The sequence below is a fragment of the Mus pahari genome, chromosome 6, assembly GCF_900095145.1.
Source record: "Mus pahari chromosome 6, PAHARI_EIJ_v1.1, whole genome shotgun sequence".
NCBI lineage: Eukaryota > Metazoa > Chordata > Mammalia > Rodentia > Muridae > Mus > Mus pahari.
Genome location: NC_034595.1, coordinates 91,842,065 through 91,855,114, shown reverse-complemented (window position 1 = coordinate 91,855,114; position 13,050 = coordinate 91,842,065). Strand labels below are relative to the sequence as shown.

The following is a 13,050-nucleotide window of genomic DNA, read 5'->3' as shown; positions in this document are numbered from 1 at the left end:
TGTGTGTGTGTGTGGTGTGTGTGGTGTGTGTGTGGTGTGTGTGTGTGTGTGTGTGTGTGGTGTGTATGCAGACCAAAGTTTGATGCTGGTTCCTGCATTGGTTTCCGCCTTAGTTTTTGAGACAGCGTCTCTCCCTGAACCTCTGTCAAGCACTTGGCTAGATGGGTGAGTCCCCGGAACCCGCCTGTCTCTGTCCCCCGGTGCTGTAGTTACAGACCTATGCTGCTGCGCCCAGCTTTTGTGTGGGCGCTGGGGATCTGAACTCAGGTCCTCATGCTTGCACTTCCAGCCGCTCACTGTGCACTGTAGGGCCTGATACCCGGAATGCTGTTCCCCCGAATCTCCGCCCGCCCAATACCCGCCTCTCCGTGAGGGGATTTGTGCCTGTGTTCCACTGCAGGCTGTGTCTTCTCCCTCATATTGTTTCAGCTCCAGCCGGGTCCAGGCACACAGTCAGTAAAACCATTTGATGGAGATGGGGCTGGAGGAGGAGGGTTCGGTCACACGCTCTTTCATTCACTCAACACACATCTCTTGAGCATTTACTATGTGTGCCAGGCAGAGTTCTTGGTGCTGAGGAAAAACTGGCTAAAAAGTTAACACATCTCTCAGCCCATGGAGCTTATCTTCCAGTTACAGAGAAGGACTTTTGTAGATTATGCGATCAATTGTGACGACTGCAATAGAGACATGAATGGCCAGGCTGGGGACGTAGCTCAGTAGTAGTGTGCTTGCGTAACATGTGAAGGTCTTGGGTTCTGAAAATAAGGGGTGCATGGCTTTCAGACAGATTCTCTGAGGATGTAACATTTGAGCTAAGAGTCTAAGCTTTATTCAGAATCAGTTAAGCCCATGGGCCTGGAATCCCAGCATCAGCTACAGGGCGGTAAGTACACTTCTGTCTAAGGAAGATTTCTTCCGAGCTCCAAGCTGCCCTGAAGCTGTGGGACCAGGAGGCCTGACCTGGAGAAATGGGCAGAAGGTGAGTGTGCACGTGGTGTACATGTGCACACACACACACACACGTGAGCTTGCACACACGCATACAGGAGGAGGGGGTGGTGTGGTCGTGATTGGGGAGAGAAGTCTCAGACATGGCAGAGCTAGCCTTTCTCCTGAGGGAGGGAAGTCGCCAAGGGCTTGCAAAGCAAGGAGGGAGTTTAGAAGAAAACTAATGGAAGTTTGGGGGGCCGGCTAGTAAGTGAGTCTGGGATGGTGGCTGCCAGGAGGGTCGGCGGTGGCTTGGGGGGCTGGACAGTGGCCATGGAAAGAGAGAAATGGCTAGGCAGGCGTGTGCCCACACAGCTTCTCAAATGCTGTGTGACCTCTGGGCAGTCTGGCGGGGCCGAGGAGGCCCACAGAGCTGCACGCTGGAGGGTGTGATGCGCCTGTTCTTTGCTGGCCTCTGGCTCTCAGTTTGTCCGTTTGGCTTGGCCCTCATTAACACCAGCCGGGGTTCATCCTTGGAGTGACCCCAGCTCCTGGCAGCCGGGGTGTGACATCCTGCCCCCGGGGACTTTGGAGGAGTTGGAAGGGGGAGTTGTGGGCGCCGGCTTGGTAAGCACCCTCAGCAACAGAGGTGAGCGGAGGGAGGGACATCTCAGCCCAGGCCTCACGCCCGAGCCTCTCTATTATGGCGGCCAGAGTCCTGAGGGCTGGCACTGGCCGGGGCAGGGTCGGTGGAGGCAAACCTTGGCATGTGTGTATAGCCTGCCTCCTTCTCTACCTGGTCTACCGGGATCCCATCACAGGTGGCGGTGCCGTCCACAGGAAGAAACAGTCTGATCTCTGGTGACTCCCTTTCTCAGACTCCCTCCTACCCACAGAACATCATCCAGTCTCTGAGCAAAGCAACCAAAAGCCCGTTTCTTGCTCTTTGGCCCCAGCCACTGAAATGACCCGTTTACTGTCTCCGTGGGCCCCACTTTCCTGTCGGGTGGGTTTGCTCCCAGGGGACTTATCATCTGTTGTGTGAGGGACCCTTGCCCGCCTTATAAGACCCAGCATAGCTGCCACCTCTTTCAGGAAGTCTTCCCTGATCCCATCAGCCAGATCACCTTACTCTTTCCCTTAGCCGGCGCCCCAAATGCTAACAGGTGTTCATCTTTCCCATGGGTCTCGTGAACACTTTGAGGGCAGTAACTGGTTTATCATGATGGATGATACTGTAATATACCCAATCCGACCCACAACAACAACTTACGGAGAATTTACCACTGGATGCCGCAGGCTCTCAAGCCATACTTGACACAACCCCACAGAGCCTGCCTGGTCCATCTCATTTCACAGACAAGCACACTGAGATTCCTGCGGAATCCATCCTTGCTTCAGAGAGGTCCCGGGACCCTCACGGCAGGGTGTGAATGAACTGTGTGAGCCTCGGAGAGCCCGCAGGTGGGAGTCCTCACCATGGTCCTCCAAGCAAGGACCCAGAGAAGATAAGTGGGGCTTGATCCATAGGCTCATGGGAGTCTCAAGATTCCCCCGATACCCCGCTTATTTGTAGGTAAGAGTCTGGGGCCCAGCGGGGACGGCCAACAGTGGTTCCTGTTCTGGAATCTTGGGCTCAGCATCCAACATGGCTATGTGTGGGCAGGAGAGGAGCTGGCACTTCTTAACCTTGGTGTTTGGGGATGCGCGATCCTGGGGCTACATTATCTTCCTAACTCGGGGACCTCCGCTCAGCAAGGAAGAGCCTCAGGGGCCCCCCTAAGTGAAGCGACTGTGAGCCTAGCCCACGGGGTGCCAGGTCCTTCCTCAGCCCCCCCCCCACTCCTGGGCACCTGCCTGAAACCTGAATCCTAAGTAGCTCCTGGCAGCGCCTCCTGTCCCAGACCCAGGGCTCTGGGTGTTGTTCTAATTTATGGGGCCACGGGACCTGGCCTGGCGTCACTCTCTCGGCAGCAGGTGTGGGTGCTCTGCCAAGCTCTGCCGCATACCCTTGACCTTCCGTAGACCCATCCAACAGGGCCTGCCTATTGAGGTTGAAGATGGCAAGCTCAGTCTCATGCTAGGCAGTCAGCAACCATCAATGGCTGCACTCACATGCTCGGCCCATAGCTGGTGGTTCTGTAAGGGGCGGAGCAGGGAGGAGCCACCCCCTAAAACAAACAAACAAACAAACTGGGAGTCTCAAAAGACAGGTTAAAGAGACAGGAGTAAAGCCTGGGCTCTACCCCTCCACCACTCCTCAGCAGTATGGTCTGACTTCAGGTCTCCGAAGGATGAAAGGGATGATAACAGCCCCCTCCCCCCCCCCCCCCCGTGAAGGTATGAGGGTGGTGTGTATGCAAATTATCACATGCATATGAAATGACATGTAAATATTGGGAAGGCTGTCTGGTGTTCAATAAACGTTAGGTAGCTTCATTAAGTAAATAATGGCAAGTGCTCTCTCTTTCCGGGGTGTGTGTGTGTGTGTGTGTGTGTGTGTGTATACATGTGGGTTTATCTGTGCAGACTAACAGAGGCCAGATGATATAGGGTGTACTTCACTCTCCACCTTATTCTCTCTCTCCCTCTCTCCCTCTCTCCCTCTCTCCCTCTCTCCCTCTCTCCCTCTCTCCCTCTCCCCTTTTTTTTAGACAATTCAATATACAACCCTGGCTGTCTCAGAACTCACTATGTAAATTAGGCTAACCTGGAGCCCACAGAGATCCACCTGCCTCTGCCATCCAAGTGCTGGAAACAAAGGCATGAGCCTCGCCTCATTTCCTTGAGTCGGGGTCTCTCACTGACTTGGAGCGAGGCTGCTAGGCAGTTAGCTGCTGTGAGCCTTTCTCTGCACCGGTGTTTCTGTGGGTGCCGGCATTTGGACTCAGGGCCCACCCACGGAGCCATCTCTGCAGCCCAATAATAATAAGATCTTTAAAAGCCAAAACAGAGCAAAATAAATAATAAAGTGTCTCTTCCTACTGTGCCAACAACTTCTAAGTTCCTCAGAGACCGTTCACTCCACAGGAGATAATGGTGGGGACTGGTGTCCGATGGACAGGCAGTTCCTACCAGGACCAAACGATCTGGAATGAAGAGGCTCACTTTCATGCTCAGCCTTTGACGGTGGAGTGGGGCTTGCTCATTCCCCTTTGTGACTTGATGAAAGAATGAGGGGTCCCCACCCTCCTTCCTACATAATTGGGTGCACTACCCACAGGTCTTGCTCTGTGGTGTCTACTCAGAGGCCCTGGGGTGACAGCATCTCTTGGAGTCCTGAGCCAGAATCTGTGTCTCAGCTAGGGAGGACTCGGTGAGAAGTGGGACAGGGTGGGGTGGCAATGTTTCAGGGGGCAGGAGACTCCCATCCAGGGTAGAGGGTGGCAAGGGGTCACACAGGGTGGGCTCTGAGCTACATGACTCACACCCGTGTCCTGGTTGTCACCGGGCAAATGTATTCCTCTTTCTGAGTCTCTTTTTCTTGGTCTGCAAACCAGGATGCTCAAAGAGCATCTTCCAGGTCTGACTCAGAACCAAGAGGGGGCAGTGCATCCCTTCCTAGTGCTAAGACCCCTTTCCCCCTGAGAAGAGGCTTGTCCCTGCAGATGCTGGACATGTCCTGATGAAGGAAGTCCCTTTCTGCCTGACACATGACTTCCTTTCCCCGGGATATCTGATATTGTCTGGCGGCATTTTTGGTTGTCATATCGGGTAGGAGTGAGGCTGCTACTCACAGTGGGTAAACTGAGGCAGGAGTACCAATCATTACGTTACACTGTACACAACAGTCCCTTCAGCAAAGAATTACCCAGAGAGACACTGGATCTCTGGTCCAGACATGCGCTGTCCAGGACAGTGGCCGTCAGCATAGGTGACCGTGGGACCCTTGCAGAGCAACCAGCAGCTCACTATCACTCCAGATGAACTTTAAGGGTCACAAAGCGTCACGGGCGAAGAGCACCAGCTTTCTCATGAACTATCTTCCATCATCACATATGACGACGGCGACGACAACGACGGGACTCTGGGTACACTGGGCTCAACAAACTATTGCATGAGCATTAAAGTAATTCCATCTCTCTAATGTGTGTGTGTATGTGTGTGTGTGTGTGTGTGTGTGTGTGTGTGTGTATGTGTGTATGTGTTGGGGGTGGGTGTGATAAGTAGACATGAATGCCAGGGGAAGATGCTGGCAGGGGCTCTCACTGACCCTGGGTCTAAGCTGATACGCCCCCAGCGACCTCCTATCTCTGCTCCCCACAGAGCACAGGAGCCCACAGCCACACCTAGCTTGTTACATGGGAACCTGAGGATCAAACCGAGATCCTCATGGTTACAGCGACGCATTTACCCTCTGAGCCATTTCTCCAGCTCCAACTTTTCTTTTCTTTTGGTTGTTTTGAGACAGGGTCTTACTAGGCAGCTCTGTCTGGCTGGGAGGTTGCCGTGTAGACCAGACTGGCCTCAAACTCACAGGGCTCCATCCCTGCCTCTGCCTCTCAGGTGCTGGGTTCAAGGTGTGCGCCACACACCCAGCTTCCAGTGCTAACTACAATAAATAACTTTTATGAGTGTTTCTTAGAGGTGGAGTGGGAGACTGGGTCTCTCTGTGTAGCCTTGGCCGTCCTGGAACTCACTATGTAGACCAGGCTGGCCTTGAACTTACAGGGATCCTCCTGCCTCTGCTTCCCATCCCAGTGCTGAGATTACGGGGCCGTTTTTTCTCCTGTTGGAGTTACGCATGCATGTGTTGGGGATATACTGAGACAGGGTCATGCTGTGTGGCCCTAGCTGAGCTGGAACTCACTGAGTAGTCTAAATGAGCCTTCGGCTTGTGGTCCTCTGACCACAGCTTCTGGTGTGTAGGGATTGCAGGTGTGTACCGCCATGTCTGGTTAACTTATTTTTTAAAGGTAGACTACTACAACATTTGCAACGACAATCGTGGCCTGCGTTCAGCTTCCTTTGGGCAGGTTATGGTCTAGGCTGTGCTGACGCTTGGTGTTGGGGAACTCTCTTGGAACTGTGAGTCCTGGCTGAGGCTGGTGGACACCTGCCGCCCCCTTGCCCTCCACTATGCGGGGCCTCTCTCTGCTTAGGTGGGGCAAGGACAAGGACTCAGGCACAGACCCCCTTTGTTCCTCAGCCCCCAGCAGAGGCAGCATGCCAGTCTTTCAGACAGTCCCCACGGTGCCCTGGCAGGCAAGCAGACAGGCATGGTGACAACTGTGGCTTAGGGCCCAGGATCCCGGCCTACCCCTTGGCAGTGCCCAGTTCAGTTGGGAGCGGGGAGAGATGGGCACCCTCCCAGGCCACTGGCGCCTAGACCATACCCCACCCCTGTGCTACAATCCTGCTTTGGGGGTCTATATGAAGGACCACTGAAGTCCAGGCCCAGGTGAAGTGAAGGCTAGGGCTGAGGCTTAAGGGTTAAAGGAGCAGAGAGGGGCCCCATCTCAGGCTTGCTGAGACCAGCGGGGCCAGGGCCTCCTGTTGAAGCGGCTGTGCAGCTGGGAAGGAGCTGGAGAGCGGGCAGGAGAGCACGAGGGGGCGTTCAGGTGGGCTTTGGGATGCCCACCCGAGTCAGGCGCTTTAGTGTCAGAATGGTCTGGGAACACGGCCCATAGAGGATGTACAGGCACAGGGTCTCACCTCAGAATCCCGCATGCCCCTCCCCCCCCCAGCACGAAGCCCTCCCACCCTCGAAAGGCAGAACACTGAGAGTGGCTCGGAGCAGATGGCTTCCCCCTAGCACCTTTCCGAGGTCCCACACTATACCCTGTCCGTTTCCCTGGGGTTGTGGGACACCCTCTGCGCCATTCCTTCATCCTTTTGTCTCAGGTACCCTAACCCCCATCGAGCGTGTGGGCAGAGAAGATGGGGAGGAACGGGTCCTGGCTCCCGGGGCCACAGTGGGTGGAAAGTGACCCCTCTCTGATCTCAGGGTGAAGTCAGAAAAGGCATTTGGGGACACAGCTCACAGCCAGTGCCTCGGGACAGGCAACCACCAGCAACCCCCCGGAGCGTGAAATCGGATAAGTACCAGGCCAGATTCCACGTGGGCAGCTCCCCTTTGGGCAAGCCAGTCCCCAGCACATCCCAGGCTGTTTCTGCTTGCAGGGGTAGGAAATCCACTGGAGGAGGAGGCTGGGCTGGGGTGAAAGGTCAGCCACGAAGGGATGGGGGAGTAAAAGGGGCGTGTTACAGAGAGCCCATGTGTGTTGAGGTCACCCAGGAGAGGGGCTGGAAAGACCAGGCACGAGAAGGACAGGTTTAGAGAGCAGTCTCAGAGAGGAGGCTGTGACAGGGGCTGTAACTGGGTGTCTTAGAGGGGCCGCAGAATTGCATGGAAGTGGATCCTGGCCTGGGCCGTCTCTGGATTTCTGAGGCTCTTCAATTGAGGGGCAACCGGGATACTAAAGCCAGGTCCAGGGTCACAGGGTTTGTGAAGGGTAGGTGAGAGGGTAACTCGCTCTCTCGGCTCACCTGTAGACATCGGTCCAGAGCTGCGTGCCCAGCACGTACACCGCCTCCACGCGGCTCCCGTACTGCAACCGCACGGTCCGTTCCCGCAGCATCTTTCCCCCACGCAGAGGCGGCTGCAGTCCGCGCTGCTCCCAGGAATGAGCACCTGCTGCAGGTAAGCCCTCCGCTGCGCCTGCGCTCGCTGCCCAGCAGCCGGCGGCCTTAAGCTGCAGCCGGGGGGCGGGGCGTGGGCGCGGCTGCCCGCCGGACTCCTCTTGGATTGGGTCTGCAAGCCTGTCGGTCAAGCTTGGCCCCGCCCTCCAAGCGCCTCTGCCCGCAAGTTGTCAATTCCTGCTTTCCTGCTTTCCGTGTTTGGCTTGTTCATTCTTTTATTCAGTAAAGTTCCCTTTCTGGACGCCCCCCTCCAGCTCGGAGGGGCAGAAAATGCGGGGCAGGAGTAGCCGAAGGGACAGGGCAGGAGTGAATAGGTGGCAACCAAAGCCAATTTGGGGCTGGAGAATGCTTCTCAAATGAAACCCTGAGACTTCTTAAACTAAAGATCTTGGCAACACCAGGGGGTGGAGAGGAGCCTCCTGGACACCTTCGGGAAGCTGGACACCCCATATTAGATCCACTTTGCCATGAGACATAGGGAGTGGGGTGGAGTGGGGGAGAACTGTGGCCCTGGCAGGGACCAGAATGCTAAGCCCAGGCATGAGCCTGGAATGGGGCTATCTGGGAATGCATTCTGGCCGCGCCAGACAACGGTGAGCAGGAGCCAGTAGTGAAGACCCCGGATGGGGCGTGAGAGGGCTCGATAGGAGAGGACTGATCTGAGTGGTGTTTATGGATGGAGATTTGGGTGGCTCCCGGTGGCTGGGAGGATGTGCCTGGATGAAGGAAAATGGACTGACGGGGCAGAGGATTAGGGTTCCAGCCTGCGACACCAAAATGCGTGCCAAGGCAGTGGTCATTGTATGGTCCTGGAAGGCCAAGGTGCACCGTGACATCTAGAGGCAGGGGTGGGGTCTGAACCACTCTAAACCCCATCCTCAGGCCCTTTCTCTCTGAACTCAACCCTGGTGCTGTGCAGTTTGAGGAAGTGGCTTTTTCGTTAAGGGAATGGAAACTGAAGGGTGGGTGGAGGGACGAATGTTGGAGAGGGAGGGGGTCTGAAGGGAGCCCCAGCAAAGGGCGCACTGAATTAAACACATTGCTCATAGGTATGCCCAGGCACGCCCAGCCAGCCCTCGACTCCACCCTTCTTCTCCAGATGCCCAAATTAGGAGATGGTAAGGACCCCAGCTGTTCGTGGGTATCAGGGATCTAGGAGGAATGTGGGTGGAGAAGCAGAGAGCCAGAATCCCAGCCAGAGGGGTCACTGTCTCCTGAAAGGCTTGGGGTTCAGATCCTGGGAGAAGCTGCTAACTTTTGATTGGTCCCTGGGAGAGCATTCTCCAATCAGGAGGCAGCAAGAGGGAAAGACTCCAAGAGGCACCAGACTGGGAAACCCTGCCCCGCAGAGGTGGGCTTGGGTCTCAGGACCCCTCTGCATGCAAGCAAGAGTTCCCACCTCCAACAGGGGCAAAACGGCCCTGTGTGTCACTCACTCCTTCCAAGTAAGCGCGTGTCTCCTGTCAAGCAAGTGAGTCCCAGCAAAGTCAGGGCTGTGCGATCAGGCAAAGGCTGTGGTTACCCAGCTGGGCAGAAATGACGGCGGTGTGTGGTGCATTCATTACTTATGTGGTTTCTGTGCCCCACACTGCACCCAAATGATACTCGCCAAAGCATTAGAATTAAATTATTTTATCTTTCCAGGAACCCTGTCACTCTTGAGATGAAGAACGAGGGCACAGAGAGGATGAAGAACTAACTTAGGGGCACATAGCTCCTGACAGTAGAAGTGCAGGAACCTGGGTGGGGACAGGGTGAGGGTGGCTTGCCTGCCTCTAGAAAGCTTATAGATAATCTCTCAGCATAATGGAAGATATGAACTGATATTAAATGAGACGGTATTCAGAAAATGCTGGCAGAGTATGGTCCAATACTCAGGATACAAAGCGCCTCCCCTTATGTAACCTGCCCCTCTCTCGGCACCCACACGCAGGCTTCTGACCTGATTCTGGCTCACCCCATTGGGCCCAGTGCCTGACTTGACGGGATAGGGGCTTTCAGAGCCCAAGGGTTTAACATAGCTGAAGTGGTCACAGCTGTCGGTGGATTGAGGGCCGGAGGTCTCGCACATTACGGTTGCTCCAGCTGCTTTCCCAGAGCCTAGAAAATCCACATGGCATCTCTCAGTGCCTTTAGGAGGGTGCCAACAAAAGCCAGGCTCAAATCTGGCCAGTTCCCAGCACTGACGGTCCTGGGCCACTCCTCCAATACAACTCCTGTCAAACGTGGGACCAGAGAGCCTGAGCCTGGAGGAGCGGCCTCCTCTGCCAGGTGCTCCGCTCTGTTGCAGGGAGCCTGACCGGAGGTGACTTAAAATATCTGTGAGCCTGCCTTGATGTGGGCAGTTCACCAAGGGTATCATACAAGCAAGAATTTTTTAAAAATGCCTTGTGACTGGGGAAAATTTTGTTTTAAAAGCATGACCATCCAGGACCTACCCCCAATGGTCAATGAGAACATCTTTTTTGTTTGTTTTTGGTTTTCAGTAGACCCTCCTCTATCTGGTGTGTGCATATCTGTATGTGGGTATGCTCACCTGTGTGTGTGTGGAGGTCAGAGGTCAACGACAGGAGCCTTCCTCTATCACCTTCTACCTTAAGTTATTAATTTCACATGGTGTGTGTATGAGTGTTTTGACTACATGTATATCTGTGTACTGTGTGCATACATGATGTCCTAGGAGGCGAGAAGAGGGCATGGATCCCCCGGAACTGGAGTTATAGACAGCTGTGAGCCGCCGTGTGGGTGACGGTCCTCTGGAAGAGCAGCCTCTTAACTGCTGAGCTGAACCATCTCTGTGGTCCCAGCCTTTCCACCTTTATTATTATTATTATTATTATTATTATTTTGAGGCAAGGTTTCTCCAGGAACCTGGAACTCAACATTTTAGCAAGACTAGAGGGCGAGCAAGGCCACCCACCCCACTCGTCCGGGGAAAGCGAGTACTTTGCCATGGTCTGAGTCTCATCTTACAGGGCCTGCCTGAGGCAACGGCCATGACACAAAGCTCCAATGCTGTGCCAGGACAGGCGCTGACATTTTCCCGTATGGAGGGTTTGGTGGACTCGGGGTCATATCTGACTCTGGTCCTCGCTATCTGGGGCCCTCTCTGGTTTTGTCTCTATGAAGATAATCCCTGCAGCACCCAGACTGTGTGATTGCAGATGACAGAAGTGACAGATGCAAACTGCTCAGCCCATTGTGGCCTGGCACCCAGCCCAGCCCTGCTGGCTGGCGGTTAACATCCTCTGCAGGTAGATGCTGACATGGAGGTTTCTCCAAAGGGGCCTCTCACCGGGCTATTTTCATAGACACCCGAAGTGATGTCCATAGTATGAGGAACAGCCTGGCTCTGCCTTGAGACTTGGGCTCTATCTGAAGGTCCCGGGAAGCCATGGGAAGCTCTGGAACTCGGTGATGGTGTGACTTCCCCGTGGGGACAGGCATCCTGGTGGGTTAGAGACCAGAGAGGACTTGAGATGGAGGTGGCTGCTTTTCCCACTATGGCTGTGCCAGGAACCGGCAGGCCTGGGCTTGCCTCATTTCCTCACATCTGCCCTTTCCCCCAGAAGACTCCGTGGTGTCTTCTCTTCTCCCTGTGGATGGGCCCACTGGTGACCGAGGGGCAGTGGGGGGTGGTATCGGCAAGGACTATGATGGCGATGATGATGATGGCGATGATGATGATGATGATGATGATGATGATGATGGCACAACATTTGATGGAGTAAGCCAAAATCTACAGTTCACCAGGCACCACCACCCCCCCAGAAGATACTTAGAAGATACTTAACGAAATGATCCCTCGAAGGCTGGAAGAGGCAGTGACCACAAGGTGGCACCAGCTCCCCATTGTGAAGGCGCAGGAACCATCGTTCTCTGTGACTAAGCCCCTGCAGCTGTCCGACCTCTTGCTCCCTAGGGCTTAGGTTGGGAGTCAGGGATTCCTTTTGTGTCAGGTCAGTGCCAGGTCCCAGGGTGAGACCTGCTCTCTGGTCAGAGGAACAACAGAGAACCCAAAAGAGGGACCCAGTAACCTGGCTGCCATCACGCGGCACTTTGGGCAGTAGAGGCGGGTCCTCTAGGTCCATCCTATCACTATGATGTGTTTGTCAATAACTCCGTGGGTCTGGGTTATTGATTCATTGTTTTAAAAGTTAACTTTTTTTTTTTAATGATGTGTTTGTGTGTGGTTTACACACGGGTGTCTCGGTGCCCATGGAGGCAGAGGTGTCGATGTCACCTGATGTTGGCTGACATACAGGTGGGAGGTTATGCTTCAGGTGACAGTGGCCGCATGGATCAGTTGGGTGACCTCACAGAGGCCGTGTGGAGATGAAAGAACTTTCTGGAACAATTCCTGGAGACTTTGGGTGAATGCCATGGACCCTGCCCCCACACACCTCCCGACCTCCCCTCATCACTCCACCCCTCCACCAGCAGCAGCAGGAGGCTCTGGGAACCCAAGAAGCTCTGCTGAAGCCCAGAGCAGGAGAACAAGAGGGTCTCCTTCCTTAGGAACAGGGGAGCGGGGCTTAATGTCTAGCAGGACTCAGCCCAGAATCTCAACTCAGAAGCGCCTGGATTTTGAAGCCCCAGGCCAACTATGCTTTCCTGTGCCTCAGTTTCCCCATTGATAAAGGTGAGTGGTGAAAGTTCTATACCTAGTGGCTACAAGAATTTAGTGAGCAAGTGGGCAAGCAGGACGGAGCAAAGCCCACGCAGGCTGGGTGCAGTCTTCACAGGCCCCGTGCAGCCCACGCAGGTCCCATGCAGCTCATGCAGGCCCGGTGCAGCCCACGCAGGCCCGTTGCAGCCCACGCAGGCCCAGGTGCAGCCCACGCAGGCCCAGGTGCAGCCCACGCAGGCCCCCGTGCAGCCCACGCAGGCCCCGTGCAGCTCATGCAGGCCCGTTGCAGCCCACGCAGGCCTGTTGCAGCCCACGCAGGCCCAGGTACAGCCCACGCAGGCCCCCGTGCAGCCCACGCAGGCCCTGTGCAGCTCATGCAGGCCCGGTGCAGCCCACGCAGGCCCAGGTGCAGCCCACGCAGGCCCCCGTGCAGCCTACGCAGGCCCCGTGCAGCCTGGTCCCTTGGGTCACATGGCACTGCCCTCCCTGAGTCAGCAGGAAGGTGACTCTGCTTTTACTCCCACAGCTGTTGTTCCACTTTGGGGTGCAGGTTTGGTTCCCTCGAGGCCTTGTGATGAGAGTAGAGGGACAGTTTCCTTAGGCGTTCAAAACAAACAGTGTATCAAAGTCATATTGTTGTGTTTTATGAAAAAGAAAGAACCAGGGGTGTGCTTGGTGGAGTGTGGTGAGGTGGAAGGGGGTGCCTCTGCGGGCCCATGCTGAGGCATTGCTTCCCCCCCTCCCCAGAGGGATCAGACATATAAAGTATAGTATAGAGTTTATTCAGGGTATGGGGAGGGGAATTGGGAAGAGAGGAGAGAGGGAGAGGGAGAGGGAGAGGGAGAGGG

At 55.2% G+C, this 13,050-nt stretch overlaps 1 protein-coding gene across 1 annotated transcript in view; it reads right to left on the bottom strand.

Annotated features, from left to right (window-relative positions):
- Positions 1-7,603, bottom strand: part of Padi2 (peptidyl arginine deiminase 2) — a 42,164-nt gene extending 34,561 nt beyond the window's left edge. Inside the window, exon 1 of the mRNA XM_021200161.1 lies at positions 7,420-7,603. Coding sequence (XP_021055820.1) covers positions 7,420-7,511 — 92 coding nt within the window. The 5' untranslated portion in view covers positions 7,512-7,603. The remainder of the gene's footprint in view (positions 1-7,419) is intronic.
- Between the last annotated feature and the right edge of the window lie 5,447 nt (positions 7,604-13,050).